Source organism: Quercus robur, chromosome 10 (genome assembly GCF_932294415.1).
Source record: "Quercus robur chromosome 10, dhQueRobu3.1, whole genome shotgun sequence".
In the NCBI taxonomy this organism is placed as follows: domain Eukaryota; kingdom Viridiplantae; phylum Streptophyta; class Magnoliopsida; order Fagales; family Fagaceae; genus Quercus; species Quercus robur.
The window spans coordinates 1,807,095-1,833,945 of NC_065543.1; the positions used below are offsets into that span (position 1 = coordinate 1,807,095).

Here is a 26,851-nt window from a genome sequence, read left to right on the forward strand (position 1 = left end):
TGTGTGTAATTTTGTTAATTTAGAAAGGGTAAATTAGGGAATTTACTTGGACAATAATTTATCTACTCTATTCTTCCTCCAAATCTCCCCAATTTGGGACAATTAAAAATGAGGGGTTAGAGGGAGTTGAAACCCCTCCAAAGTCCAAACCCCTCTCATTCCTTTCTTAAAAAACTTCCAAACAAGGTAATTGGATTACTCTCCCTCCTTTTTTAAACATCCAAATAAGCCATAAATTAGAAAATATGATTTTGGGATCATTAAAACCGATGACCTACAAAATTTTCAAGAGATCTTTTCTGTTTTTTTTTTTTAATTAGAGTTTTTTAATGCATCATTACCATTATTGCAACTTGCAAGGTCAGCCCTAAACTCTCTAAATAAAGGAAAAACATTGTCTTTGTTTAAAATGGATCTATTTATGATTTATATCAAAACATAGTTGGTACTCATGCTCTTGAATTCATCTTTGATTACCTAATGTAAACTAATTATTCTAATAATAACAGATATTAAAACTGGCTGAGATGATTTTTCTCGTGCATTTCTCAAATAGTAGCTATATGGATGTTTGTGTGCGAATTTTTGTAAAACGTATGGTTGCGTTTAATGTATTATTTTCATATTTTAAACAATTTTACGTTGGACCTCACTTAATCAGAAATTTTTATCATTCCATTTTTCAATGTCAAGACTAGACACATAAAGCATATTTAGTTATATCATGAAAATAATTTTATCAAGGAAGAAAAAAAAAAAAAAAAGAAAGAAAAGAAAAGAAAAAGAGAATAAAAATTCAAAGACATTTTAAAATGGCTATAGTGAATTGGTCCATTTAACGCCTACATTGTGTCATCCCTTAACAAAAATAAAACCAACAAAAAAAAGTAAGCTCTGCTTTTCCATCTTCTTCCTCAGTCCTGTACCAGCACGATGGTCTGCCATTTCCATCTTCTTCTTCCTCAGTCCTCTACCAGCTCCTCCTCGATCAGACCCATAAACTTGCAACCAACAGCAAATCAAGCATCGCATCTACAGACCCACCATACCCACAAACCGAAGCCTCCATCTCCTTCCTCAGACCACCGATTTGCCACATCCAACCTCTACAACCCTAAAACGGCCCCCCATTTTCCGTGGGTCTCATCAAGCCCATGGCCACAGATAACCCACCATGCCCACCATACCCACAAACCCACAAACATCGAACCGAGGTCGAGGTCGAGCTCCTGGCCCATCAACTACGTCGGTGCCCAAAGGTATCTAATAAGAACTCTATAATATATTTATTTATTTTTTATTTTTTCAATCCGAATTCTATAACAATTAGGACTCTATAACATTTTCTTATAAATACTTGATTCTTATTAGTCTTTTTTTTCACGGCGGCTGTTCAATTTCTAGGTTTATTGCTCTTGCCTTTCTCTAAGGTATGTTTGTGTGTGTTCAAAATTTTCATATTTAGAATCTTAGTTTCAGGTAAATATTTATAATAAAAAAACTAACTACAATATTAAAAAGTTGAGATTCGGACCTACCCAAAGAATCTATGTATTTTTTTTTGGAGAATTCCAAAGAATCTATGTTAACCTACACTGAATTATATATATGGTTAACTGATGTTGTTGAGTTTGTTTTGCATATCAGGGTTTTAGACTAGGGGTCAGACAACGTACAATTCCTTCTTTCCTTCAGGTGATACTCTTTCAATTCAAGTCTTTATTTTCAGTCTTTTGCTTTTTTGCAACCTTATAAAGAACAATTTGGCTTGCAACTGCATGTATTAAAATGAGTTCTATAGGTATTAGTAAATTTAGCATCAGGTAGTAAATTTAACTACTTTTTATTTTTTAATTTTAGTTTGAATTATGTACATAAAAGTTTCACAATTAATAAAATGAAAAAAAAAAAAAAAAATTATATTAGGACCCACCACAATGCAAAACTAAGGTGTTGTGAAAATATTTTGAGATTTTCATGTGCCCCTATAACTTTCTCTTTTAGTTTTAGTTTCCCCTCCCCCAGAAAAATAAAAATAAAAATAAAAATAAAAATGAACACGGTTCTTCTTTGCACCTCATATTCAGTCATGGAGTTTAAACGTATTTGGATCCAATGCAATTATTGTGTTAAAAAGGTATTAAAAAAAAAAAAAAACATGATTTTTGATCCTTTTGTTGAAATCAAAAGTGAATTTTTTACCTTTCAATTGAAATCATTGATCTATTAAACCAATTTGAATCCAAGCTTAAACCGTCCTAATGTACTATTTATTTTTTTTACCATGTCGCATTTCATGAGATTCAAACCTACCCAACCAATCTATGTTAGTCCACACTTAGTCATATATAATTAAGCGGTGCTGTTGGGTGTGTTTTGCAACATAATAAGCAAGTTTTCTATTACAAACCCTTCAAAATTGTATGTGAATTTAAATACTCAAAAAATAGCAAATTTAAGGGAAAAAAAAGTTGGCACAATTATTAAAAAAATAATTTAGAATAATTTATTTATTATAATTTAAATATATGAATTTAGATATTCTCAATACCTCAAATTTAAGAAAAAGGTTACTGCCTATTTAAAATTATTTATATATGATAATTAAATTTATATTTTCTTAAATTAATAATTAATAAGTTGTGCATCGTGTGGTTATAATACGAGTCATCACTTAATATATTCTGGTGCAGAATTCTTTTGGGTTATGTTATATTCATAATTATTTATTTATTTTTTTTGTTTCATTATTATTGTAGGGATCCACATTGGCGGTGGAATATATAGCTCATGTTATAGGGCGGTGCAGTTGTTGAGCTTTTACCTAGCTGCAACCTTCAATCCTAACCTATATATAAAAGGAAAGGTTTCAAAGCAACACAACGTTCGTTTGGAAGAGCCTCGATAGGTGCTCCCTTCTCCTTCAGGTATCTTTCTTTATATGGCACAATTTGTCTTGCAACTGTTTAGAATTTATGTAACTTGCATTATATTAGCTCTACTTCCATCATCATCAAGTACCATAATTCTCATGCTTTTATTACTTCAATTTTATTGGATTCTGTCTTCCTAGGTCTTTTTTCTTTATTTTATTTTTCAGAATATATCATTGATCATCTATGTTTACGCCTACTTTTACATGGTTCATGAATGCATGGTACTTTAAACATGATTTTAATTTACCCTTTTTTTTTTCTTACAATAAGTAAGGAAGAGGAAAATCTAGATTCTTCTTCATGAGAGAACTTGAGACTCTTCGCTATCCATTGGAAGCTTATCAATCCTTCTAATCACATAAGTAACGTCACAAGAAGCTTTAAGCTTTTGTGCATGAAGTTATTGTTCACCAAAGTAGTGAATCTTTTTAATGGTTACTCTGGTTGCGTAGTTGTAGTAATTTTGATCTCCACTCTCTTTGGGGTCATCCCAATTGTTGAGTAATATGTTGAGATTAATGTTAAAATAAGTGGTGTTAGTGATAGATTAAAAATGATCTTAATATCTCTAATCAAAAGTTACCATATTGACAATGCAAACCATCCGTGTCTTGAGGGATGGGGGGGCATGCATGTTTGATTCTCTTTTGGGGGAGGAGAGGAGTCCTGTAATGATGTTCTTTATTTATTCAAAAATAAAGTAATTCCCATTCTACTCACAGGGCATCTATATATAGCAAAAATTGGTGGTGAGGTTGGTTGCTTCTTCTTTTTCAATTAATGGTTTAGGACAATGCGACTTGTAATAATCAATACTAGAATTGGTGCAACTTCGTGGATTGGCTTTATTTTGTCCATGGATGCATTATACGTTAGGCACGATATAATTTAGCTACTGCATGCATATGTATCATTCTAACCTCATGAGTAACATAACAAGAAGCTTAAGGCTTTTGTGCATGAAGTTTATTGTTCCCCAATTAGGTATAATTAGTGGTAGAGTTTCAACCTTTTATGAACACCCAGCTATTTTTGCAGATTAAGCAATGACAAAGCCAAAAGAAGATTTCTCCATTAAGGAGACCTCGGCAAACATTAGTGCCACAAAGTTTACTATAGGTCCTGCAACTGCCTATGATCTTGTCGAGCACATGAACTACTTGTTTGTAAATATTTTACAGGCTAGAAATTTGATAGGACTTGCTGGGCCCAATACTTGTGACCCTTATGTTGAAGTGAAGCTCGGAAACTATAAGGCCACGACTAGATTCCTTCAGAAGAAGTCGAACCCTGAATGGTATCAAGTTTTTGCTTTTAAGAAAGAACACATTCAAACAGCTGAAGTGGAGGTTATAGTCAAGGATAGGGCTAACATAACAAATGAAATCATTGGTAAAGTTTCGTTCCTGGTTAGTGATGCTCCTTTACGTGCTCCACCTGATAGTTGTTTGGCACCACAATGGTATAGATTGGAGGACAAGAACAAGAAGAAGGTTACAGCAGAGGTGATGATGTCTTTTTGGATGGGAACGCAGGTGGATGAAGCCTTTTCCGGTGCCTGGCAATCTGATTCAACAATTATCAGCAATGATGGTGTTGCTTTAACACGTTCGCAGCAATATTATTCACCTAGGCTTTGGTATCTTAGAGTTAATGTGATTCAAGCTCAAGACTTGGTACTTAGAGATAAGAATATGAAAGACCCAGAAATCTTTGTGAAGGCTACACTTGGGACTGTGGTTGTGAGGAGTAAAGTATCGCCAAAGAAGAATGTGAATCCCACATGGAATGAAGACATTATGTTTGTTGCAGCAGAACCTTTTGATGATTCTTTGGTTTTGAGTGTAGAGAATAAGTTGCATCCAAAGGAGGAAAGTGTGAGTTTAGGGAGGTATGTAATGGCTTTGTCAAATGTGCAAAAGAGGATGAATAATGCACCTGCATCTAGCAAATGGTATAATCTTGATATGCCAGAAGAATTAAAGACTGAACAAAAGCAAGTCAAGTTTGCTAGTAAGCTTAATATGAGGATATCTTTGGATGGTGGGTACCATGTTCTTGATGAGTGCACCCAATATAGCAGTGATCTTAGGCCCACTGCAAAACCATTGTGGAGACCTGTCATTGGTGTTTTGCATTTGGGAATCTTGAAAGCTACTGGGCTGCCAGAAATGAAACCAATGGAGAATCGCACAGATGCATATTGTGTGGCTAAATATGGTTCACGGTGGGTGCAGACAAGGACAATTGTTAATAGTCTCGCTCCACAATGGAACGAACAATATACATGGGATGTTTATGATCCATGTACTGTCATTTCAATTGGAGTGTTTGATAATGGTCATATACAAGGAGTGGATACAGTTCGAGGGCCATGGCATCAAAGGATTGGGAAGGTAAGGATTCGCCTATCCACGCTTGAGATGAATCGTGTTTATATACTTTCTTATCCGCTTGTTATCCTACAACCTTCTGGGTTAAAAAAGATGGGAGAAGTTCAATTGGCTGTGAGATTTTCTTGTTCATCTTTGATTAATACAATTAATACTTATTCGCAACCACTACTCCCCAAGATGCACTACTTAAGCCCACTGTCAGTATATCAGCTTGATACTTTAAGGCAACAAGCTGTTTACTTGATCTCCTTGAACTTAAGCAATTCTCAGCCACCATTAAGGAAGGAGGTCATTGGCTACATACTAGATGTTGGATCACAAACATGGAGCATACGGAAAAGCAAAGCGAATTATGATAGAGTCACAACACTCTTGACTGGTTTTCTTGCTATGATCAACTGGTTTAAGAAGATACGCAATTGGACAAATCCTGCCACTACTATTTTCATTTACATATTATTCCTACTGGTGGTTTTCTTTCCACAAGTAATATTACCTGCAATGTTTCTCTTCCTTTTCTTAACTGGGCTTTGGCGCTATAGAAAGAGACCAAGACTTCCTCCTCATGTGGATGCCAACTTGTCTCATGCTTATACAACAAATGAAGATGAACTTGATGAAGAGTTTGATCCAATACCATCTAGGAAGACAGGTGAAGTTCTTAAATGGAGATATGATCGATTGAGGATCATTGCTGCAAGGATGCAAACGGTGTTGGGCGACTTGGCAACACAAGGGGAGAGGCTGCAGTCTTTGTTGAGTTGGCGAGATCCTAGAGCTACAGCTATCTTTGTGTGTTTCTCTTTGATTGTTTGCTTGGTGACATATAAGATTCCGTTTCACTATATCATTGTTCTTACAAGTACTCATGTGCTAATGCATCCAAGACTTCGTGTTGATTTTCCTTCAGTTCCCCAAAACTTCTTGCGGAGGATGTCTGCAAAAACTGATGGCATGTTTTGAGAACTCAAATATTTTTTGCTAATTTTGGGATGTTCCAGTTTACTTTATTTTTAATAGATTTTACATTGGACTAGGCACAATTTGTGGAAATATTTAATATTGTTTTATTTCTTTGGTGGTTGGTGTTGTTTTTTCTTTTATTTTTAATGGATTTTGTATTGCACTTTTAAGTTTTAGGCCGAGGGTTTGTAGGCAAAATCTTTCAGTTCCTTAGAATTGCATGTACTTGTTTTAACCCCTTTGCTGGTCAAAGGCCTACAATGCTTGAATTATGTGATGCAATCAGTATTTTGGGAAGAGATATGGCAACACAAATTAATTACACCGAGACACTGAGGAAATATGAAATTGCTACTCCTAGTACCTAGAATCAAATTGTTGAGGTAGAAATGATTGAATTGAGAAAATTATGTAACATATTTGCTGCGGTCTCCCGTCGTTGTTAAGTACGCTTGCTTGCCGTAATATATATATATATATATATATATATATATATATATTGTAAAAAGGGAATATATATATTTTGTAAAAAGGGAAATAACAAAGTTGTATTGAATCTATATATAATGGTAAATAATATATTCATCGAAGCACGGATTACTTAACTATTTGGCATATATGCGTTTAGAATAATTGTTCAAATTTTCCAGATAGGAATTTTTTTTTTTTTTGGAAATCAGATGCATCTTCATATTCTAGATTTGTTGGTGGACTACTTGTGTAGCTACTATTTGTAAGAGTATGATCAACTGCTTATGGGCAATACTCAGCCATCGTTTTTAATAATAAAGAGTTACCCTATCAATTTGTATTTGTTCGTTTGCATGGGCCATTGCTTTAGCTTTGCCTACAGCTGTGGTTTAAAAACGCGGCTTTAGGCAAAATTATAATTAAAAATTTAATCAAACCCTCTATTCATCAAAATGCCTCACCCTAAAGTGCTGTTGAGTGAAGCTAACGGCAAAAACACATCCTCTTCAATCAATTTGATATTCCAAACAAGAGGACATGTTACAAGGATTTGATTCATATAGTTTTATGTATGTAAATTATGATGTAATTATCTCACATTGTTTTTTTTTTTTTTTTTAAAATTTCAAAATCCAAGGTTAAAAGGGGACCAGCTGTTAGCATTGTTTGTAGGGCTTTTGTTTGTTTTTTTCGTGCTTGGGGATTCAATTCTAGGGATGATTCCATTCTGTCGTTTTTAGACTCTGTATCTTTTTGTACATAATTCCCTTTGTTGTTGTTTTTGTATATATTTTTTTTTCTGTTCGTATGTTTTTTGGCTGCTTCGTTCTTCTTTTATGAATTAGTTTTTTGTTAATAAAATTGTTTTACCATGTATCATGATCTTAGCCTACCATCAATGACCTATAGCCTAAGTTTTTTTTAATAGATCTTTAGTTGAGTAGTGGACAACAGAGGTTAATGTATAGCAGGCATATATTATATAGGGCAAAACTTAGATACATTATGGGTGGCCCAGCGGTGTGGGGTCCCGCATGCATGCTCATGGTCCCATGTTCGAGTTGTGGCGGGTACCATGTGGGGGGGGGGATTTATGACATGCAATGCGCCCCACACTCTGGCTCTCTTGGGGTGCTAGGGTGAGGTCTGTGGCGTCCCAGTCACAGTAGTTATGGCTCAATCCAACATTCCCTAGCGGGGGGTGCCTCTATTAGGTCACACCCTGGGGGGTAAGTCACATATGGTCGCCCCGCTCCCCCTTTTTTTCCACCAAAAAAAAAAAAAAAAAAAAACTTAGATACAGTACCTTATGTACAGTACGTTAGGTACCCCTCTTAAAATTAAAACACCTGTCCACTGAGTTAACAGTGAAACTAGCGTTAAGTGAATCTCAATTTCAAAAAAAATAGACGGAGACTTAACGCTAGTTTCACTGTTAACTCAGTGGACAGATGTTTTAATTTTAAGAGGAGTACCTAACGTACTGTACATAATGTACTGTATCTAAGTTTTGCCCATATTATATTACATAAAGAAGAGATAAATTATCATTATTTTTCAAGTTTGTTGGAGTTTATTGATTTCTTAAATTTTAGATGCTTGATTTTGTTTCTAGGTGTTTCTTTTGTATACCTTTCGTGTATTACGGTTATGCCCCCCCTTTCTTTTTTTGCCCTCTTGTTCTATCCTTACAAAACCTGATCTGCATTATGATGTTCTGTTACCGAGCACGCATTCAACAAAATTGTAAAAGTTCATGATGCTGGCTTTTCACTGCAAATATATAAATTTTCAATTTTCTTGGTGTTACTTTTACTAATATTCTCAATTTCTCATCAAACGTGATTCAGGTCCCTCAATATCTTCTAGATAATATGTGGGGTAAGGGTGAGGCCTGTAAAATTGTGTGTACTCAACCTCGCTGTATCTCAGCGACATCAGGTGTGCACTCTTTGCTATGGCCTCCAAAGTGCTTAGTTCCCTTAGTTGTTATATAAATTTTAATTTCTCAGCTTAGGGTGAAACATGATTTTGAAACTCTGGGTAATTTTTGTAATTAGTTGCTGAGAGAATCTGTTATGAAAGAGGAGGGAATGTTGGTGATGATGTTGGATACAAGGTAATGTTCACAACTTCTCTTAATGTACTGGGATGCCCTCTATCTTCTGTATACACTTCAATACAACCATTTTTGAAACAATTTTGTGGAAATTTGCATAATGAATATTTTTTAAAATATAGTTTTCTTTTCTGAACCGCATGTTATTGATACCAGCGAAGGAACTTTATTTTTTATTTTTAGGTTTTTGGGTCACGTAAGATCAATTGTATTAATATATGAAATTTACAAAGAGTAGAAAGGGGACAAATAGAGTATACCAGCTAGATACCCATAAGTTCCCTTGCAAGGTTAAGAGTAGAATGAATGTATGAAATTACACAAATTTGATGGTCCATCCAAAGACATTCAAAACAAAATAATTAGGTTGGGATTCTGCTGCTGTGGATTTTGCATAATGGCAAGTTATTGTTTCTTTCTTAGGAATAAATATCAAAATATGATATCCTGATTTTTCTGTATGTAATTTGGTATGCACCTTACTTAAGCAGTAGCAATGGAATGTTTACATGGAAGCGTAAATGTACTTTATGTTAGTATAAAATGTGTTGGATACCTAGCAAAGATAAGGGTTTCGTGGTTAGTAATTATTATAGAATTTTAGTTGGCAACACTTTCTATGGTTTTCCTTGGAAAAGTATTTGGAAGCAGAAGATTCCCTCTAGAGTAGCTTTCTTTGTATGGACTGCTGCCTTAGGGAAATGCTTGACGATTGATAATTTACAAAAAAGGAAGGTGTGGATTTTGGATTGGTGCTACATGTGTAAGAGAAATGGTGAATCGGTTGACCATCTATTCCTTCATTGTCTTTTTGCTAGGGATCTATGGTCTATGGTTTTGGGTCTATTTGGAGTTACTTGGGTTATGCCGCACAGTGTTTTGGGGCTGTTACGGTGTTGGCAAGGCAGCTTTGGTCATCATCGAAATGGTTATATTTGGTCCATCATTCCTCATTGCTTATTGTGGGGTCTTTGGAGGGAGAGAAATAGTAGATGTTTTGAAGATATTGAGAGCTCTTTTCCGGACCTCAAGCTACTCTTTTTTAGAACTTTAAGGGATTGGTTGTTTGCTTTGCAAAATCAATCATTCCCTTCTTTTATTGATTTCCTAGACTCTTGCAATTTTTGTATCTGATTTTTTATCCCTTGTTCACTTCCTGTGTACTAGGGTGTTCCTTTTTATATCAATATAACTTATTACTTATCAAAAAAAATCTTTATACATTGAGCTATTACAGTGACCAACTGTATCTTTGTCTCCATGCTAGATACGATTGGAAAGCAAAGGTGGGAGGAACTCATCAATTGTGTTCTGCACAAATGGGATTTTATTGAGGGTGCTAATTTCTGAAGGGGCTGGTAGGTCGAAAACAGAAGGCGGAGCGAAACCTGCAAAGCGAGAGATTTCTGGCATTACTCACATTATCATGGTATGTATCCTTGGTTAACTATAGTTTCTCTCAAAAAATAAAAAAGGTAGTTTCTCTCAAAATAGAATACATGGAGTGTAAGTTTGTAAAAGTAGAAATAAAGATGAAGGGATTATAAATCTTGATTTAATAATTCATAAGGATGGTGAGATTGAAGAGGATGTGAAAGATCAAAGATAGGATCACAGATTCAGATTTGAATGTAAATGAGGTTAGTTAATGACTCTTCTCCCCCCATGTTTGCTAAGCTTTGTTAATCATAATTTCTAATGCAACTGAATCGTTTCAGTAGGAAATTTTTGCATCATCTTTTGCTGCTGCTGCATATTTGAAGTCCATTAATTTCCCAAAAGATAAAAAGGTATTTGTATTTTACCTGGTGACACAAACAGAAAATATCCTATTATACCAGCAATGTAGGATCAGCTCCATGTGAGAGACCCAAATCATATGAAATGAGCCTTTGCATTTCAATTGCATGTGTACAATACTGTAAGCATCTACTTGAAGTTCTGGATCTTCAACTTTTATAGTGCCATTCACTTTGGAGTCCATAGATCTGATTTCTCTGTGTATGAGTCAATTTCAGTTTCAATTTTATCATTATAAAATGCAGAATTGATCTCATTTTGATGAATAATGTGATATCACTTTTAAACTGATTATGATTTTTGGTGTATATATGGTTCCTGGTTGATACAGCTTATTTTCAGCTTTTTGAAAATGATTTTGTTTTAAAAACTGTACCTTGAAAAAGGAAGCTTTAAAAAAGTTGAACTTTTATGATTAAAGATTGTTTGGGAATGATTGGTTATCTGTTTGGATGGTTTTTTTTCTCTTAAAATCTACTCCTGATTGTATGGTCAAGTATAGGAGTCATAGTCGCTTCAGACTTCAAGTGCTTAGCAATGTCTTATCTTTTAGGTATTATTCATTGGTCTGTTGAGGATCCATATCTGAATCCAAATTTTTGGGACTTAAGACTTGGTTGTTGTTGTAGGCTGTTGAAAACAAATTTTTGAATCCCTTCAGTACTATGTGATTTCTGATGTCCCTTTTTGAGCAATGGAATCTGGACTTACTTTAATCCTTTTTTAGATTTCCCCCCAACCCAGGTATGAACTTACTTTAACTAATGTTGTTCACCGCCTGTTGTCCTTCAAGTTTTTTATTTTATTTTATTTTCTTTGTGTTCTTGTAAAATGTGACCTCATTGCCCTGTCATCTTCAAAATTTATGGCCAAATTTGGGAAATAATTCTGGACCATCAGTTAAGGAACAAATTTGCATTCTGGAATCTATGGTATTGGAAAAATTGAAAGATCGATAAGAATGAGAAAAACATATTAAGTACAATAGGTTTGAACTTTGTAGCAATATTGGGTACCGTTTATAACCTTTTACTTTCACTCGCGTCTGATGCGGCCCGACGCACGAGGGACGCTGGTGCTTGCCCGTCAGTGCCGCATTTTTATTTATTTATTTTTTTTCATTTCACGATGCAAGCCGATGCGTGCTGAATCGGGCTGATTCGCGCCAACTTGGGCCATATCGGTCCGTATCGGGTGAAACCGTCGAAACGCCGAAATTCAAAAAAAAAAAAAAGGTGCAAAATCTTCTTCTCTTTCTCTCTCTGTCTTGTTTTCCTGCCTCTACTCAGTCTAGATGTTGCTTAAACTGGTTTAAGAAAACTAAAGAAAGGTAAAAAAAAGAAAAGGTATGAACTGGGAAGTTGGAGTGATGGAAGAAACGAAGGTTAAGAAGACCGAAAGAAGAAAAAATATGTAGAAGTAAAAGGCTGACTTGGTGTAGAGATTTTTTTAAAAGGTGTGGTGTAGATTAAGCTTTGGGAAATGGAAGCCTTGGGGAAATAAAATAAAAAATGAAAAAAAGGTAAAGTTGATATTCTGATGAGACTAAACGTGATGTGTTGGTGATTTGTTGGCACTGAAGTGGCAGGTGAATGGAGAGAATAAAAAGAAAAGGATTTTAATAAAAGGATTTTAAATTTGTGTGTTTAATATATGAACATCATGTTTTAGTTATTATTTACTATTATTCTTAAATTTGGTATTTGTTTATATAATGTGAAAAAGTATGCTTAGTAATATATTAAAAATATAAATAAAAATATTTTTATAAATTTTTTAATCGCTGCACCTGCATTCAAGTTTTTCAAAAATTGCCAAGTCTTGCACCCGCACCCGTGCTTGATAGCCTAATATTCATTTTTTGCCATTGATTTTCTCAGTGCAATTGCTATGGAGCTAATATCAATTGATATCAGCTTTTGAATGAGACTTGACTGTGGAAATATTTCACAATGGGGGTGTCATCGGTAAAGCTGCAAATGGAATTGGAGGTGTTATTGGAAGTGCATTTGCAGCTCCAATCAAGACTATCTTTGGTGCATCATGTGAGTAAGAAAACTTCCATGCTTGTTAAATTTCATGTTTTATACTGTGTTACTAGCGTTGGGCTCTGCCACACTTAATCAACTAAGTTGTGAAGTTGAAAGAAGCTCAGTAGGCACTGAGATTGGCTTCGATTTATTTTCATTCTATTTGCATTTTCCCTGTGTCTATTCTTCAATTTAGGAACTATCTCATATTTTTCCTTTAACTTGCAACATTCCTTGGGAACAGAATCTTTATTTTTTATTCTATCTAAACCTTTCACTGCTATGTAAGATTCCTTCCACATTAATACATGGGAGCCAAAGATTTGGGGTTTGTTCCATCAAAAGTCACCAACTTGAGCATCCTTTTATCTGGAAATTAGACTTCTCTACCTACTTGGCCAGTGTCAAGTAACTGAAGGGGAATTTCTGCCTTTGGTCAAGAATCACATGAGAACAGTGCAAATTATAAAATAGTAGTTTCCTTATTTTTTGGGTGAATTATATACTAAGTATTCATTTGAAGGTGCGGTTGGGGTTAAATTAAACTATTTTTTCAGTTTATTTAACTTATGTATGATTTTTTATTCTTCTAAAAAAAAAATGTATGATTTTTTAAACTTTACTTTTAATAAACCTAGATTTTATTTTTTTAATCTTAATAAAATAATAAAAAATAATTAACCTCTCCCATTTATTATTTTATTTTTGAGAAGAAGGTAAGTAAAACTCTCCCAAATAAATTCAAATATCAACTAGCCAAAGATTTGGACCATAAGTTGCATTTTCCCAGGCCTAGTTGGGCATAGGATAGTTTGGGTTTCAACCTTGCAGACCAAATCAGCAAGCTTTTGAATGTGTGTGGAATTGTTAAAACCCAGTTCACCTAATTATATCTGAAATTAAAGTATGATTTCCAAATAAGTGGGCCTCACAAACTAGCCCAATTTAATGAGCCCATGGAGACTTTTGGCTATATGACGAAAGGGTTTGTCGGTGTGTTTAATTAAGCAATATGAGGCCCAGCTTGGGCCTAGTGCACCTTTTTTATTTTATTTTATTTTATTATTATTAAATGTTTTCAAGTGTCTTAAGGCCTAAAGGCACAACAAGGTGTTGGGGGTTGGGGGGGGGGGGGGGGGTGGGAGAGGCTAAAATTTGACTGACAATTACATATTCTCAGTTGTCAAAGAGTAATGTCTGTCAAAGAGTAATGTATGGGTTAACTGACAATTTAAAATAACAGGTATGCTATTGATACAATGCAATCTGTCTGCCTTAAGGAAGCTGGGGTAAAGGCATCGGGCTCTTTGGAAGAAGAAACCACTTTAATGGGCCTTACATTTGGAGGATACCTCTGTTTGAAGGTATTGTATTGTCTTTATGAGAATTAATGCTATTCAAAATGCTATGCTAATGGGAGTATTTTTTGGGACTAACAATTTCGTCGCTTAGTGAATGATCAAGAGTCACAATCTTTGGATTCGTGTATGGTTTTGATCTATTCCACTAAGGTGTGAGGTGTTGGTTTTGATAAACTTTGTTGGAAGCTGTCCAGCAATCGGGGTTTCGCGGTGAGCAAGTATTATCACTCCCTATCCCCCTCTACCGCCATTTCTTTCCCGTGGAAAATGATGTGGCAATCGAAGGTTCCCCCCGGGTAGCTTTTTTCTCTTGGACTGCAGCTTTAGGCAAGATTCTAACTATTGATAACCTTCGGAAAAGGCGTTTTGTTGTCCTTGAGTGGTGCTTTATGTGCAAAAGGTGTGGGGAATCTGTAGATCATCTCCTCCTTCACTGTCCTTTGGCTTATGAGATGTGGAGTATGGTCTTTTGCTTGTTTGGTATTTGTTGGGTGATGCCGCAAAGGGTAGTGGATTTGTTGGATTGTTGGTCTTGTAACTTCAGGCGTCATCGTAATATTGTTATATGGAGGATGGTGCCGCACTGTTTGATGTGGTGTATTTGGTGGGAACGGAATGCTAGAAGCTTTGAGGGTCGCGAACAGTCCATTCTTGAGTTTAAGTCTTTTTTCCTTTTTACTCTACTCGAATGGTGTTTAGTTATACCATCTTTTTATTGTTTTTCTCTTCCTGTTTTGTTTGATCATTGTAATTTGGTTTCTTGATGCTTTTGCCTTTCTAGTACATTTCCTATGTACGGGGCTGTGTTCTTCTTTAATATATATTTTCCTTTACTTATCCAAAAAAAAAAATGCTAGTTGTCCAACCAATGCACTGTATTTCTGTCTTTTAATGGAGCCATTTTTAACTGTTTTAAATCCATTCTAATTGGCAACCTGTGATAACATTTCTTCTGGGATGTCAGTAAATTTCATCATTTAATTATAGTTCTAACAATTTTCTCCATTCCCAAATCATATGGTAGGCTGATGAGGAGTATATCTACCAAGCTTTGAGCACAGCCGTGGGAGTTTTGGACAGCATTGAAGCAACAATTGCTAAATTCTTTTCAAAGGTTCAATTTTCACTTGTGATCATAACTACCAAAATATATTAAATACTCTCATTTTCTTCATCTTTTGGGGCTATATGTTCTTGAATAAATTTAACAGCTGAATCCACTGGAATTCAATTTGGTATCTTATCCAAATTGAAAACCTCAATAGTATAAGTTTAATATTGGACAGCTCAACTAATATAAATTTCGGTTATATTTCAGCAGATTGAGACAGTCCTTTTTATTCTTACAGAGCTCAGAAGCATGTTTGAACTAGAAGATGAGTTTTTGGAGGAACTGGAGTTGGCTATAGCCTTGGTTTCTACATTATTGGTAAACCTAGAATCTTTCACCTTCAATACTTTTTTTTTTTCTTTTTTCTTTTAAAGGTGTCTGTCTCTATGTGCATTTAAATATGAGTAGTTTTTTTGAGGGAGAAATATGAGTAGTTACATAAGAAATGCATTACTTTTGTTATTACAATTTTTTTAATATAGATGCAATTAGATTCGAAATCTATGGTTTTTACTTCAGGATAATTGCTCTTTATTGTCCACAATATTAAAGTTATCAATGAGTGTTCTTTTTGTTTTGTAGATATAAAATGACCCAACCATATAGAGATGCTAGAGAAACCACCAAACATATCCTAGTAAGAAATGAATAAGAGCTTGGATTAGGCTTTGATATCAAATTTGACATTCTGGCCAGTTAAAATCCACAACAATTGAGGCCCAAATGAGGAAAACAACGTTGCTATAGTGCTAAAACCAGTTCCGTATTGATTTTAATATTTTAAAAGGGCAGGCCCAATTGAAATATTGATAAGCATACAAATGAGGATTAAGGCCCAAATGAGGAAATAATGCACAGCTAGAGTGGCTACAAGCCTACAACCACCCTCCGCTTTTGGCATTTGAAATGTGTAACCTAAGGCCATAATCACCAAAAAGATAAAGTAATTATAAAAAAGTGTGGATTTTAATTCAAATTTTCTACAGAAACAATTTATTTTACATTTTTTTTTTTCCTTTTTCAGTCGGGTTAAGGCTGCGTTTGGTTCAATGTAAAATGATTTCAAAGTGTAAAATATTTTCAAGTGAAAATATATATATATATTTTTTGATAGGTAAGAAATATATATTCAAAAAACTGCTAGATGCCAAAAAACATCAGCAAAACAAAAGTACAAAAACGAGAAGAAACAAAAAGAAAAACAAAAAAAAGCATTAATTACAAAGAAGAAGAGAGCTAAGGAAAAAGGGAATAGAGTCACTAGAAGTGAGTCCCCAAGCTGGAGGGTAGTAGAAAGAGATGTTTTGGCAGTCTTTAAAGAGTTCCATCAGCATTGTAAGTTTGAGAAATCTCTTAATGCTACCTTTATAGCTTTGATTCCTAAGAAGAATGGTCTTCAAGTGAAAATATTTTTCAGAAATGAAAATGATTTCAGATGTTTGGTCACATTACAAAAAATATTTTGGAAAATATTTTAAGGTGTTTGGTTTTGTTTCTAAAAATCCTTTAGAAAACACATTTTCTCTGCTTCCAAACAAATATTATAATAGGAAATCTAAATATATAAACCAAATCAACAATAAAACATAACAAAAAAAAATTTCAGTCTTTCTCAAATATAAGCACCAATCGTGAGAGAGGGAGAGGGAGAGATAGATTGAGAGAGAGAGAGGTAAAGGACCACAGATCGGTGAGTGGGTGTGGAGGAGGTGAGATGGGTAGGTGGGTCTGACAGCGGCAAGATCGGCAGGTGGGTCTGATAGCAGCGAGATTGGAGGAAGAAAGATTGACAGATTGAGGGAAAGAGAGATAGATCGGGAAAGAGAGAGATTGGAGTGGCTGGAGGACGGCGGCGGCCAGATTGGTGGGTTTGGGGGTGGAGTGGAGTGGGCTGGTGATCGGTGGCGGCCAGATCGGCGATCAGTGGTGGTGGCCAGATCGGCGATCGGTGGTGGCGGCCAGATCGGCCAGTGCATTGGAGAGCTTGGTGGAGCACAACTTGCGGTCGATTGTCAAGATCAGAGCTCAACCTGTACTCGTCGGTGCATGGCTAGTTATTGAAGAGGTGGGTCTTGGGTGTTTGTGGATCAGTGATGAGGGAGGGGTGGGTTGAGATCTTCAAGTCTGTGATGTCTATGAGTGCGTGTGAGGATTGTGTGAGAAGTGTAAAACATTTGAAGGTAAAATAAGAATGGAAATGGTTTTACGGGTGAGAAGGGGTTTTTTACGGTAAAACTATAAACGAATTTCAGGTTGACCATATTTTCCTTTGATACCAAACACACACAAGGGTGTAAAATAATTTCCTGAAATAGTTTTCACCTGAAACAAATGCAGCATAAGTGACAATTTGTAAGCAGTAGACAATTACTTTTATATAGACATTATTGACAAGATTTTTATTTTCCCAACACTCACAACCTGTTATTTTTTTAAGTTAAGAAAAAATTTATGAAATAAGTTATCTAGATTTTTTCTTTTTCTTTTTGGGGATGAAAAGAAACATGCAGGATTCCACAGTTTAAACTTTAAAGTAAGTCTCTTAGCGTAAAAAAATACTTTAAAGTCCAAACCCCAGTCCTTATTATTCAAGTTATACATATTTTTTGATATTTTTGAATGATGGTAAAGAATATATAACATTAAAAAAGAGACTATAAATTCAAATTTTGTTGTAGTATAATAATATTTTATATAATAATCTAAAAGCAAAAGTGTAGTATTTGTTATTCCTAAACTTCTATTGAGTCGCATCGTAATAGCATTTTAGACCATTTTGGTCAATTTCAGTCTACTTCAAACTATCTTCTTTCGTCCAAAAAAAAAAAAAAAAAAGTCTACTTCAAAAAAGAATAATGTCAATCAAAAATACCAAAAATAATAAAATGATGTATTTGTAAAAATAGAAAGATAGTAAATACTTTTATAATTTGTTTATTTTTTAGGAAAAACAGGTTATCTACAATAAAAAATAGAGATTAAATTATACATTATATCACATCTTAAAATAATTTTATATTCGCACGCAGCCGTGTGGTGTGCATTGGCCACTAGTAAAAACTAAAAATAAAAGTTAAGTCCTGCTGGGGACTGGGTCAAATAGACTTCAATGGCCTGGATGAAGGATTATGTAGACACAACCCCAATTTCACTGAGACTTAGCGATTAATCATAAAAGAATATTATCATTACCCCAAGTTCCACTAGTAGTATTTGAGGACCTTGATTAGTGTCTGGGATTGTCTGTAGGCAAATTCTAAAGAGAATGAAATAATAATATAAAGTAAATATATCACATGCATATATATCTGTTTGAACCTTTTTGGGGGGTAATTATCAGCTTGTTGAAGTATATATATTTTGTCCTTTTAAAAAGTTAGAAAAAGATTAATTGAAGAGGCATTAGCATAGCCCTTGTGCACTTAAAGGCTCAACCCATTTACATTCATAGGGGTAGCAACCATGATATTAATAATGTTTTCAAAACTGTTTCTAAAAAATCCAATAACCATTAAACCATAGTAGTAATGCTGTTTTCAAAAGCCTCACTTTTGTTTTTTGAGTCTCTCTTAACAGGCAAAGTAGGAAAGTGTACAAGTACATCTCATCCAAGCTGCAAAGGAGTCAAGGAGAGGCCAAGATCACTGAAAATAAGCATGTATGATCTATATACATATGTAGCAAAGTGTATTATAGAAATTTGATATTTTGTAGACAGCTTCCATTCCTCATGTTAAATGAGCACTTCGTTAAGAATTGGGTTAATTTATAACCGCTCTGTCTTTTTTATTTCTCTTTTTAATTTTAAATAAAGTTTACCACCAAATCGGACTGGAGGAATTTTTTTTAACTCATTATGTAATAGTTATACGACCACCCATGTGTTTAGCCAACCACAGGCTGGCAGTGATATTGGTAGCATAGGTATGCGATGCACTTAATTCTTCATATCAGGGATGATTGTTTCTTTAAGCTTTCAATCTATGCAATATTTATTAATTATATATAGATCAATGCTTTATCTCTTCAAAATTGATATTACAACTCCTATGATAGTATCAATCTGCATATTCGTTATACTTTTGCTGACACAGGCCCTCAATTCAGGCCATGGTAACCATTATCATAACTACATACTCATCTATCTTGTTTTTGTCAGTTGCTTTATGAAAGAAACTGTTTTGACTGTTGCATTTGGCATTGTGAGATTCTTATTGACATTATATACGTATTTCAGTTGTAACTGTTACTGATTGGTCTTTTTTTCACTTTTGTAGCAAACTCACCACCTCATGCAGGCTATACAAATGATAGTGCAGGTGGGTTACATGTCAAATATAAATCCTCTTCAATGCTAGTTGAATATAAATTATATATAACTTTTCAGTCATACATTTGGATTATGTGTTTGTCTCCAATTTCAATATTAAGATATCTATTTTGAAATTTTTATTGATTAGCTTTTTATCCTTTTTAGGACAATCTCACTTACCACCTCATAGGGATCATGGCTTGAGGAGAAAAAATTACATGCTGAATCGTCCAGTGGGTCCGATGATCAACAAACACAGCCAGCCTAAGCCACAGCAGCCCATACTAAGTTTCAACCAGTCATATCATTTACAGCAGCTGCAGCAGACGACTAGCCAAGCCCAGCCCTCCCATCCTCAGGCTGACACTGCAGGTATGCTAGATGATAAATCCTTTAACTTGCTATCTGTTTAGTATTTAGCATACTAATATTTATGTTGTACTAACTTATTCATTATAGTTTCTTATTTTAGTACTATTTTATCTTTATCTGCTTATTTATCTGTCCAAGGAACAAGTTGATCTATGAAGCATCTAATTAGAATTTTCCAAACAGCATTATAAGTATCTTGTTTTCATTCCCACTTGGTTATGTTACTTAAAATGTCTGCTAGTTTATACAACTAGGATTTAAGACAGACTTGAATATATGTAAACAATGAGGATCTGGTTCTCATTATTAGGAGTTAATTTTGTAGCTAATATTGACATTTCCCTACTATTTTATGTAGGACAATCACCTACAAACTCTGTCATGGGGTGCAGTAATTATAAGTCAGGTTGTCCATCAGGCCTGTGATCAACAATCCCGGTCCACAGCAGCAGATTCAGGAGGCCCCAGAATGCCACAACAACCAACCATTCAAGTCAGTGTGCAAGCCTAGGAAAAAGAGGTGTCGAGGCCCTTCATGATGCTGCTTCTTGTGGGACTTGTCTGATGGTGAGCGAATAGATGTTTCAATCAACAGATTTGGGCAGCCCATTGGCCGTGAGGCTGCCAAGCTCAGCAGTTTCATGGGTACCATAGCATGGAATGGCTACATTGCACCCCTTACTTATGTCAGCTGGAGGGCTGTACCGGATGCAGCCAAAGAGGATATGTGGCAGATCGTCCAGGTACTATAAAGTTTTTCTTTTTTAAGTAAATGAAACATACATATAGTTCCTTAGGTTTTCTGAAGGAAATGTACCTAAGTTTCACCAATAAGCATTAGTCCAAAACCATCTCAAAAAGAGTATCCAACTTATAAGATAGCTCAGGCATATATAAGTTCATTTTGCTGTGTTATGTAATTGAATGCTTTCCTTTTATGCTATAGTCAAGGTTCAACATTGATCCGAAGGGAAAAAGTTGGGTCATGAAGTCTCTTGCAACAAAATGGAGGAGCTTTAAGTCCATAGTAAAGGCTAAACATGAGCAACTAAGGCACCATGATAGGAGGGTCCTTCTGTTTTTTTTTTTTTTTTGGTGGTCTGAATGCTTGGCCCAAGACTGACATTCACATTTTGAGACATGAGTTAAACATTCAATTAATCTTTTACTCTACTTTCCAGATGAAATTTGGAAATGTAATAATTTATAGATCAAACTTTGTAGGTGCAAACTGCTATAAATAAGGATTGCCGCGCAAAGATGAAGGATGTGCATACTTTAGGGAGTAAGAGCTATGCGAGGTTACGTGAGGAGGAGGTAACTTATGTTTTTGTAAATTTTTGTTGCCTCTATGTGGTCCATATTTTTTTACATTCATCCATAATGTACTCTTAACTTGTTCTCTATGTGAGGGCAGAGGGAGAAGAGGCCAAATGGGGAAGAGCCAACTAGGGATGAGGTTTATATATTAACCTACACACATAAAGATGGAAACCTGTTAATGAGGAAGCAGCAGCCAAAATTGTATGTTTTTTTTTTTACTTTTTCAAGTAACTTGCATCTTACCAATCTAAGTTTTGGCATGAGTTTGCCTTTTTCTATCTGAGTGTTATTCTGCCTGCTTGTGCTTCATTATGTTTGCCTTCTGGGAAGAAGAAAAAAAAACTATAGCCTCATTTTTAAAACACAGCTATAGCAAAATTCAAAAAAAAAAAACAAAGGGCTATAGCCGCATTTGTAAGCCGCATCAAGTCTATAGCTATGGGTTTTAGGCCAAGGCTGAAAACGTGGCTAAAAAAAACGCGGCTATAGGCCAAATCGTCCTATAGACACGTTTTTAAGAGCTATAACCGCGTTTTAAAATTGATAAAAGGATTTCAATTTTTAACCTATCTTTGTTCAACAATCATTTAGGTAATAAACAAATATAAAAATAAACTATAATAGAAAACCTAAGTATCTTTATTTCAATTAAAATCCATAAAATTTATGGACTAAAACATTATTTGTTTTTCCTCTTTATTGTTGAGATAATTTTTTCAATAATTAGGTCTTCATTGTGATTTTATGAATATCTAATTAATTTTAGTGACCGATTCAAACAACTTATGACTAAGAATAATATTGTAACTCTGCATACACGTATATGAATAATTTTATTTTAATTTTATAAAACTTAATTATCATTAATGGTATTATGAGAATGTTTAAAAGTGGGAATTTATCCTAATTGGAAGTCAAATTACCCAATTTTTTTTTATTTTTTTTTATTTTTATCTTTTTATGTTTAAGGTTAAAATGACTAAAATGCCCCTGTTGACCAATCTTTAACCAAGTTAACCAAGACTCATATTAAGTCAAACTTTCACCTAAAATGATAAAATTCACTTTATTTATTTATTTATTTATTAAGATTAATTTTTCAGGGTCAACCCATATTTTCCCTCTTTTTGACCTAACCTGATAATCAACTATGGACTTGGCTTTTCTAGCAAAAACATGGTCTTAGAATTTGAGGTCATTGATCTATAATACTTCATATTATAAATCCCATTTATCTTATAAAAAAAAAAAATCCCATTTAAAGTTAACAACTTTATGTGTTGGGGTCCATATATTTTCCCAAATATATGTTGGACTCCACTCAATGACCGGAGATTTGAGTCTATACTCTTTTTGTTAGATTTGGGCCTTATTCTTGGTAAGTACAATAATATACGGGTGTATTTTTCATAATAATAATAATAATAATAATAATATACGGGTGTAAAATTACGTCACATAATTAAGTGGAGCTCATATGTAGTTTGCCTGGCACATATGAAAATTGGGTTTTATTAACGTGTGCCTTTAGAGTACAAAATTTTTTATAGAAAAATGAAATATTGATCGACTGTTTTGACAGTTTTTTAAATTTTCTATAAAAACTTTCTCAAAATAGTTGGTTAATTTATGTCCTAATTGCATAAATTAACTAAATTAACTAGAGCCATGAAAATTTTTCCATCTGATGAGAACATGGGCTCAAGGTCGAGTTCCGTAGGGGCGTTAAAGATTGTATTAGATAATAAGAGTAGTAAACTTAGACCTTTCATAGACAATTATTGGACAAGGCACTCATGGAAATGTGGCTTACATGCATTGATGATTGAATTGACAGCTTTATTTATTGACTTCGTTTTCTATGCTCCGGACTCCAGAGTTTCTACCAGAGTTAACGGTGCATGACTTTGAAAACTAGACTCGTAGTCAACATATTAACCACTTTATTATCACAAGGTAATCAGAAAACTATATCATTAATTATCTATTGTTGATAGTATAAACTTGATTCATGCTTGGGCCATGTCTTCTAAATCGGTTTTGTTATATGTTCTTTCTTCAAGAATTTATTGTGGAAATGATCTGTTTTCCAACTTGAAATTTCCTGAAGATGATTTTGTTTCTTTCTCTTTTTAACTTGTTACATACTCCATATATGACTTTCTACATCTGAGTTTTCTTGATAGACACCTGCAAGCAACTGGCTCGTAGTACCAGACCCGTCATAGCTTTACTCCACATAATTGCTTGGTCATGGCTTGACATTATTGAAATAAGCAATAGCTACGAGAGTGATATCAGCTGCTTGGTCATCTCTGTTTTATTGATAATATACATTAATTAAGTTTGTCTTTTGGGAATTGGGGGTACGATGAAGAAGTATTTTTTAAATATATATACTCTAAAACAATTTAAAAGGTCAATTAAATACTTAATAATCTAATATGTTTACAACAAAAAATGTATTTATTAAATTTGATAAATTAAGTAAATATTGTTAAAAAAAAAAAAAAGAGAGAGAGAGAGAGAATGCAATAATTTATGTAGTTCGGCCCGATGATCTATGACCACAATGTAAAAATCTTTGACGGTTACCTATTGATATTAAGAACTTATGTTACAGTAAATCCAATGTAGGATTTTTATATTAGATAAGATTTTAACTAATCCTAGATTAACCATAGATGAGTTCAGGAGTACATTGCTCGATCTACAAATACATGGACCTTTGACATTTGGTAAGCTTTAATTTGTCAAACATATTATGTTCCGAGAGTATCTAAAAATTTTCCTTAACTCACAAGAATTCATAAAATAATGCATGCAGGTAGAGCTAGTTTGATGGTTGAGCATATCAAGTGCATTTTTTGCACATCTGCACTGTAGAGAATGAATTGTTAATATTAAGCATTCATATCAGCTTGTGCATTTTTTTTTTTTTTTTGTCTATTTTAGTATAAGAACATATATTTTTTTTTCTATTTTATATACTTATTTTTCAAAACACCCCATATCAAATTATCTATTTTACACTACATTTTATAAAGATATCAATTTTTCTTGATATTTTTTAATTTTTTCTCTTAATTCACACACGCACCAACTATCATCCACTCTTTTCTTTCATTCTTGGAATACGTAAAAAATTCTAAAATCTTGAATGCAGAATGAGTAGTGCTAATGTAAATTTACACGGTTATTATAGTAACTATGAATTTTAACACAACTTTGCATGACCTGATATCTTTAAATTTTAGATTTGATTGGCTAAAATATGATCACTTTTCTATTATAAAAATGCTTATACAAATATTCTAGAAATACTAAATATTTGTATTGTATTTCTCAAGAATAAATTGTATAGAGGTACTTTTTATATAGGAGATACATAAGTGTACTACAAGTTAATATAAGAGTGTCTTTACAACTATGGGCAGTACAAGTAAACATAAATAGGGCAAAAGCCCAGTGAACCTAACTACACTAACTATAAAATTTTCAGTAAAAATTAGTCTACACACCTTATTATACGTACACACACAATGAGCATAAATTATTTTTGGGTGTAATGATAAGAAGATTGAGTTGTTAATATATTATAGTTGATCTCATACCCATTAGGCTTATTAGGTCCTTTGGGTTAAGTGTGTCTCTATATGTTATATGTATGTTTTTAGACCCCTTAAACACAAACAGATTAATCTAGTTATTTAGCCAAGTGATTAACTTAGGTAAATTATTCAAATCTAGGTTAACACAAGTAAATCATATCATTGAAATAGTGCGGAAAATAAATAACACAACGATATGATAATCCAGGAAAACCAAACCGGTTAAAAACCTGAGGAGGATTTAATCTAGTTATCTTCAAGGTAAAACAGATCCACTATAAAAGAATTGAAGTTTACAAAATAGCGACTTAGACCACTAACATCATATTGCTATATGGAGTAGGAAACTTACTACCACGACCACGTGATAGCTCCGAGTCCACGGACTACTTCTTTCTTGGATTCATAGCATCCATAAGTACTCCCACTTGTGTTTTCTTTAAGCTCTTTATGTAGTAACTGAAACGATCACCAAACTCTCAACATTAATCTTGAGATTGGAAACCCTAAGTATGTATGAAGGCAAACACCTCTAGATTTCACAAAAGATTCATACACGCAGCATAAACAACCTTAGAGAGTTTTTGGGTACAAAACCCTAGATCTACAAAAGAGGCACACTCTTCTCTCTCTAAAAACCTTATAAAAAGGTCCTTAGGGTTTTTTTATAAATTAGGAGCATTTTACTTGAAACCCAATACGTTTAGTAGAGTTTAGGCTGAATTGGAATTCTGCAGAAAAATAAATTTGCATGTGGTTCGATCATTCGAGTCTAATTTTCGATCGATCGAGCCTTGTGGATTTAGTCCAATAAATTCTACAATCACTCGATTTCAATTTTACAAATAAATATACTTTGAGCAAGCCTAAACCTAGACTATATGTTTTGATCATGATTTGCCAACATAATACAAATTGAAGTTCTAATACATTAGTTCCTAAAGTCTTAGAGCCTAACATTATATCAACTACTCAAGCAATATCCTAATGGTGTTTATCTCCCCAACAAATGGTATTAGAGATCATGGTGATGTACAACAAAGATGATAAGGTTAAGGTTATTGAGGTCCCTTTTGCAAATGGAGTAAGGATGGTATATTGCACAAGGCAAGGCCCATAAACCCTACAAAAACGATCACATAGAGTTGCAAAGACTCATATGTGAAGAGGAAATTGTAGGGTGTGCACGTGTGAAATGAAATCCCGCATTGAATAATGATGAAAAAAAATAGTGTTTAATATAATTAAAATAATTAAGCTCATACATATTAGGCTTATGCCTTTTAGGTTAAGTATGTCTCTAATTCTCTATATGTTATATTAACTAGCGTATAACCCATGCATATGCATGGTACAATTAAAAACAATGATAATTACATATATATATATATATATATATATGTTTAAATTATACTTACTGTAAGAGTTACACCCTTTTTAGTTTTTAAGCCAGAAATATATGCATGAGTTTTACTTTATTTTTTTTTTTTTTTTTTTTTTTTTTTTTTTTTTTATATACACAAACTTTTCTCTTTTTTTTTTTATTTTTTATTTTTTATTTTTTATTTTTTATTTTTATTGGGTTTTTGATGGTTTATTTATATTAGACACTTTTTTTTTGCACAACATTAACTCACCTAGAACTAAAAAATTTTAAAATAACTTAGATACAAGTATATGACACATGGTGCAAAATTAAACAACTATTAGAATCTAATTTTGAAAATAATTGAATTTGCTCAACTTTGGCTTTATATATATATATATATATATATATAGATGGTTTCAAGTTATACTTGGTGTAACTCTATTAAAGTTATACTTTTTTTAAATCATTGAATTTAAGTAGATCCAACGGTAAAAAACAACTCTCATTAATGCTAACATTCTAATTGATCTTATTTATTATCACTTATTTAATACATTCCATACTTATTTCTAAACCCAAAAAAATTTAGAAGTTTGACTCCTCTCTCCACTACACGTCTTCTCTCTTTCTCTTTGCACTTTTCTCTCTCTATCTCCTCCCCGGCTCTTCCATCTCCA

General features: G+C 33.7%; 1 protein-coding gene across 12 annotated transcripts; it reads left to right on the forward strand.

The window, feature by feature from the left end:
- Positions 1-836: 836 nt before the first annotated feature.
- LOC126701565 (FT-interacting protein 3-like) lies at positions 837-23,151 on the forward strand. 12 transcript variants are annotated; one of them, XR_007647408.1, is made up of 17 exons: positions 837-1,259; positions 1,405-1,430; positions 1,648-1,695; positions 2,760-2,927; positions 10,153-10,314; positions 10,456-10,525; positions 10,604-11,429; positions 12,566-12,734; positions 13,959-14,079; positions 15,101-15,190; positions 15,398-15,505; positions 18,764-18,845; positions 19,465-19,506; positions 19,665-19,871; positions 20,230-20,614; positions 21,096-21,188; positions 21,289-21,469. XR_007647408.1 is itself a non-coding variant. In XM_050399764.1 (5 exons), the coding sequence occupies exon 5, from the start codon at positions 3,983-3,985 to the stop codon at positions 6,293-6,295; it is 2,313 nt and encodes a 770-aa protein (XP_050255721.1). In that variant the 5' UTR covers positions 854-1,259; positions 1,405-1,479; positions 1,648-1,695; positions 2,760-2,927; positions 3,975-3,982; the 3' UTR covers positions 6,296-6,368. The 12 variants fall into 12 exon arrangements, 3 of the variants coding, with proteins under 3 accessions (XP_050255721.1, XP_050255719.1, XP_050255720.1); XR_007647400.1 differs by lacking the exons at positions 837-1,259; positions 1,405-1,430; positions 1,648-1,695; positions 2,760-2,927 and adding exons at positions 8,395-8,512; positions 8,617-8,707; positions 8,827-8,885; positions 23,072-23,151 and having other exon boundaries at positions 21,289-21,395; XR_007647404.1 differs by lacking the exons at positions 837-1,259; positions 1,405-1,430; positions 1,648-1,695; positions 2,760-2,927 and adding exons at positions 8,399-8,512; positions 8,617-8,707; positions 8,827-8,885 and having other exon boundaries at positions 10,604-10,675; positions 11,315-11,429; positions 21,289-21,466.
- Positions 23,152-26,851: the final 3,700 nt, after the last annotated feature.

Coding starts and splice junctions, on each gene's coding strand:
- LOC126701565 (XM_050399764.1), top strand. CDS start 3,983: ATGACAAAGCCAAAAGAAGATTTCTCCATTAAGGAGACCTCGGCAAAC.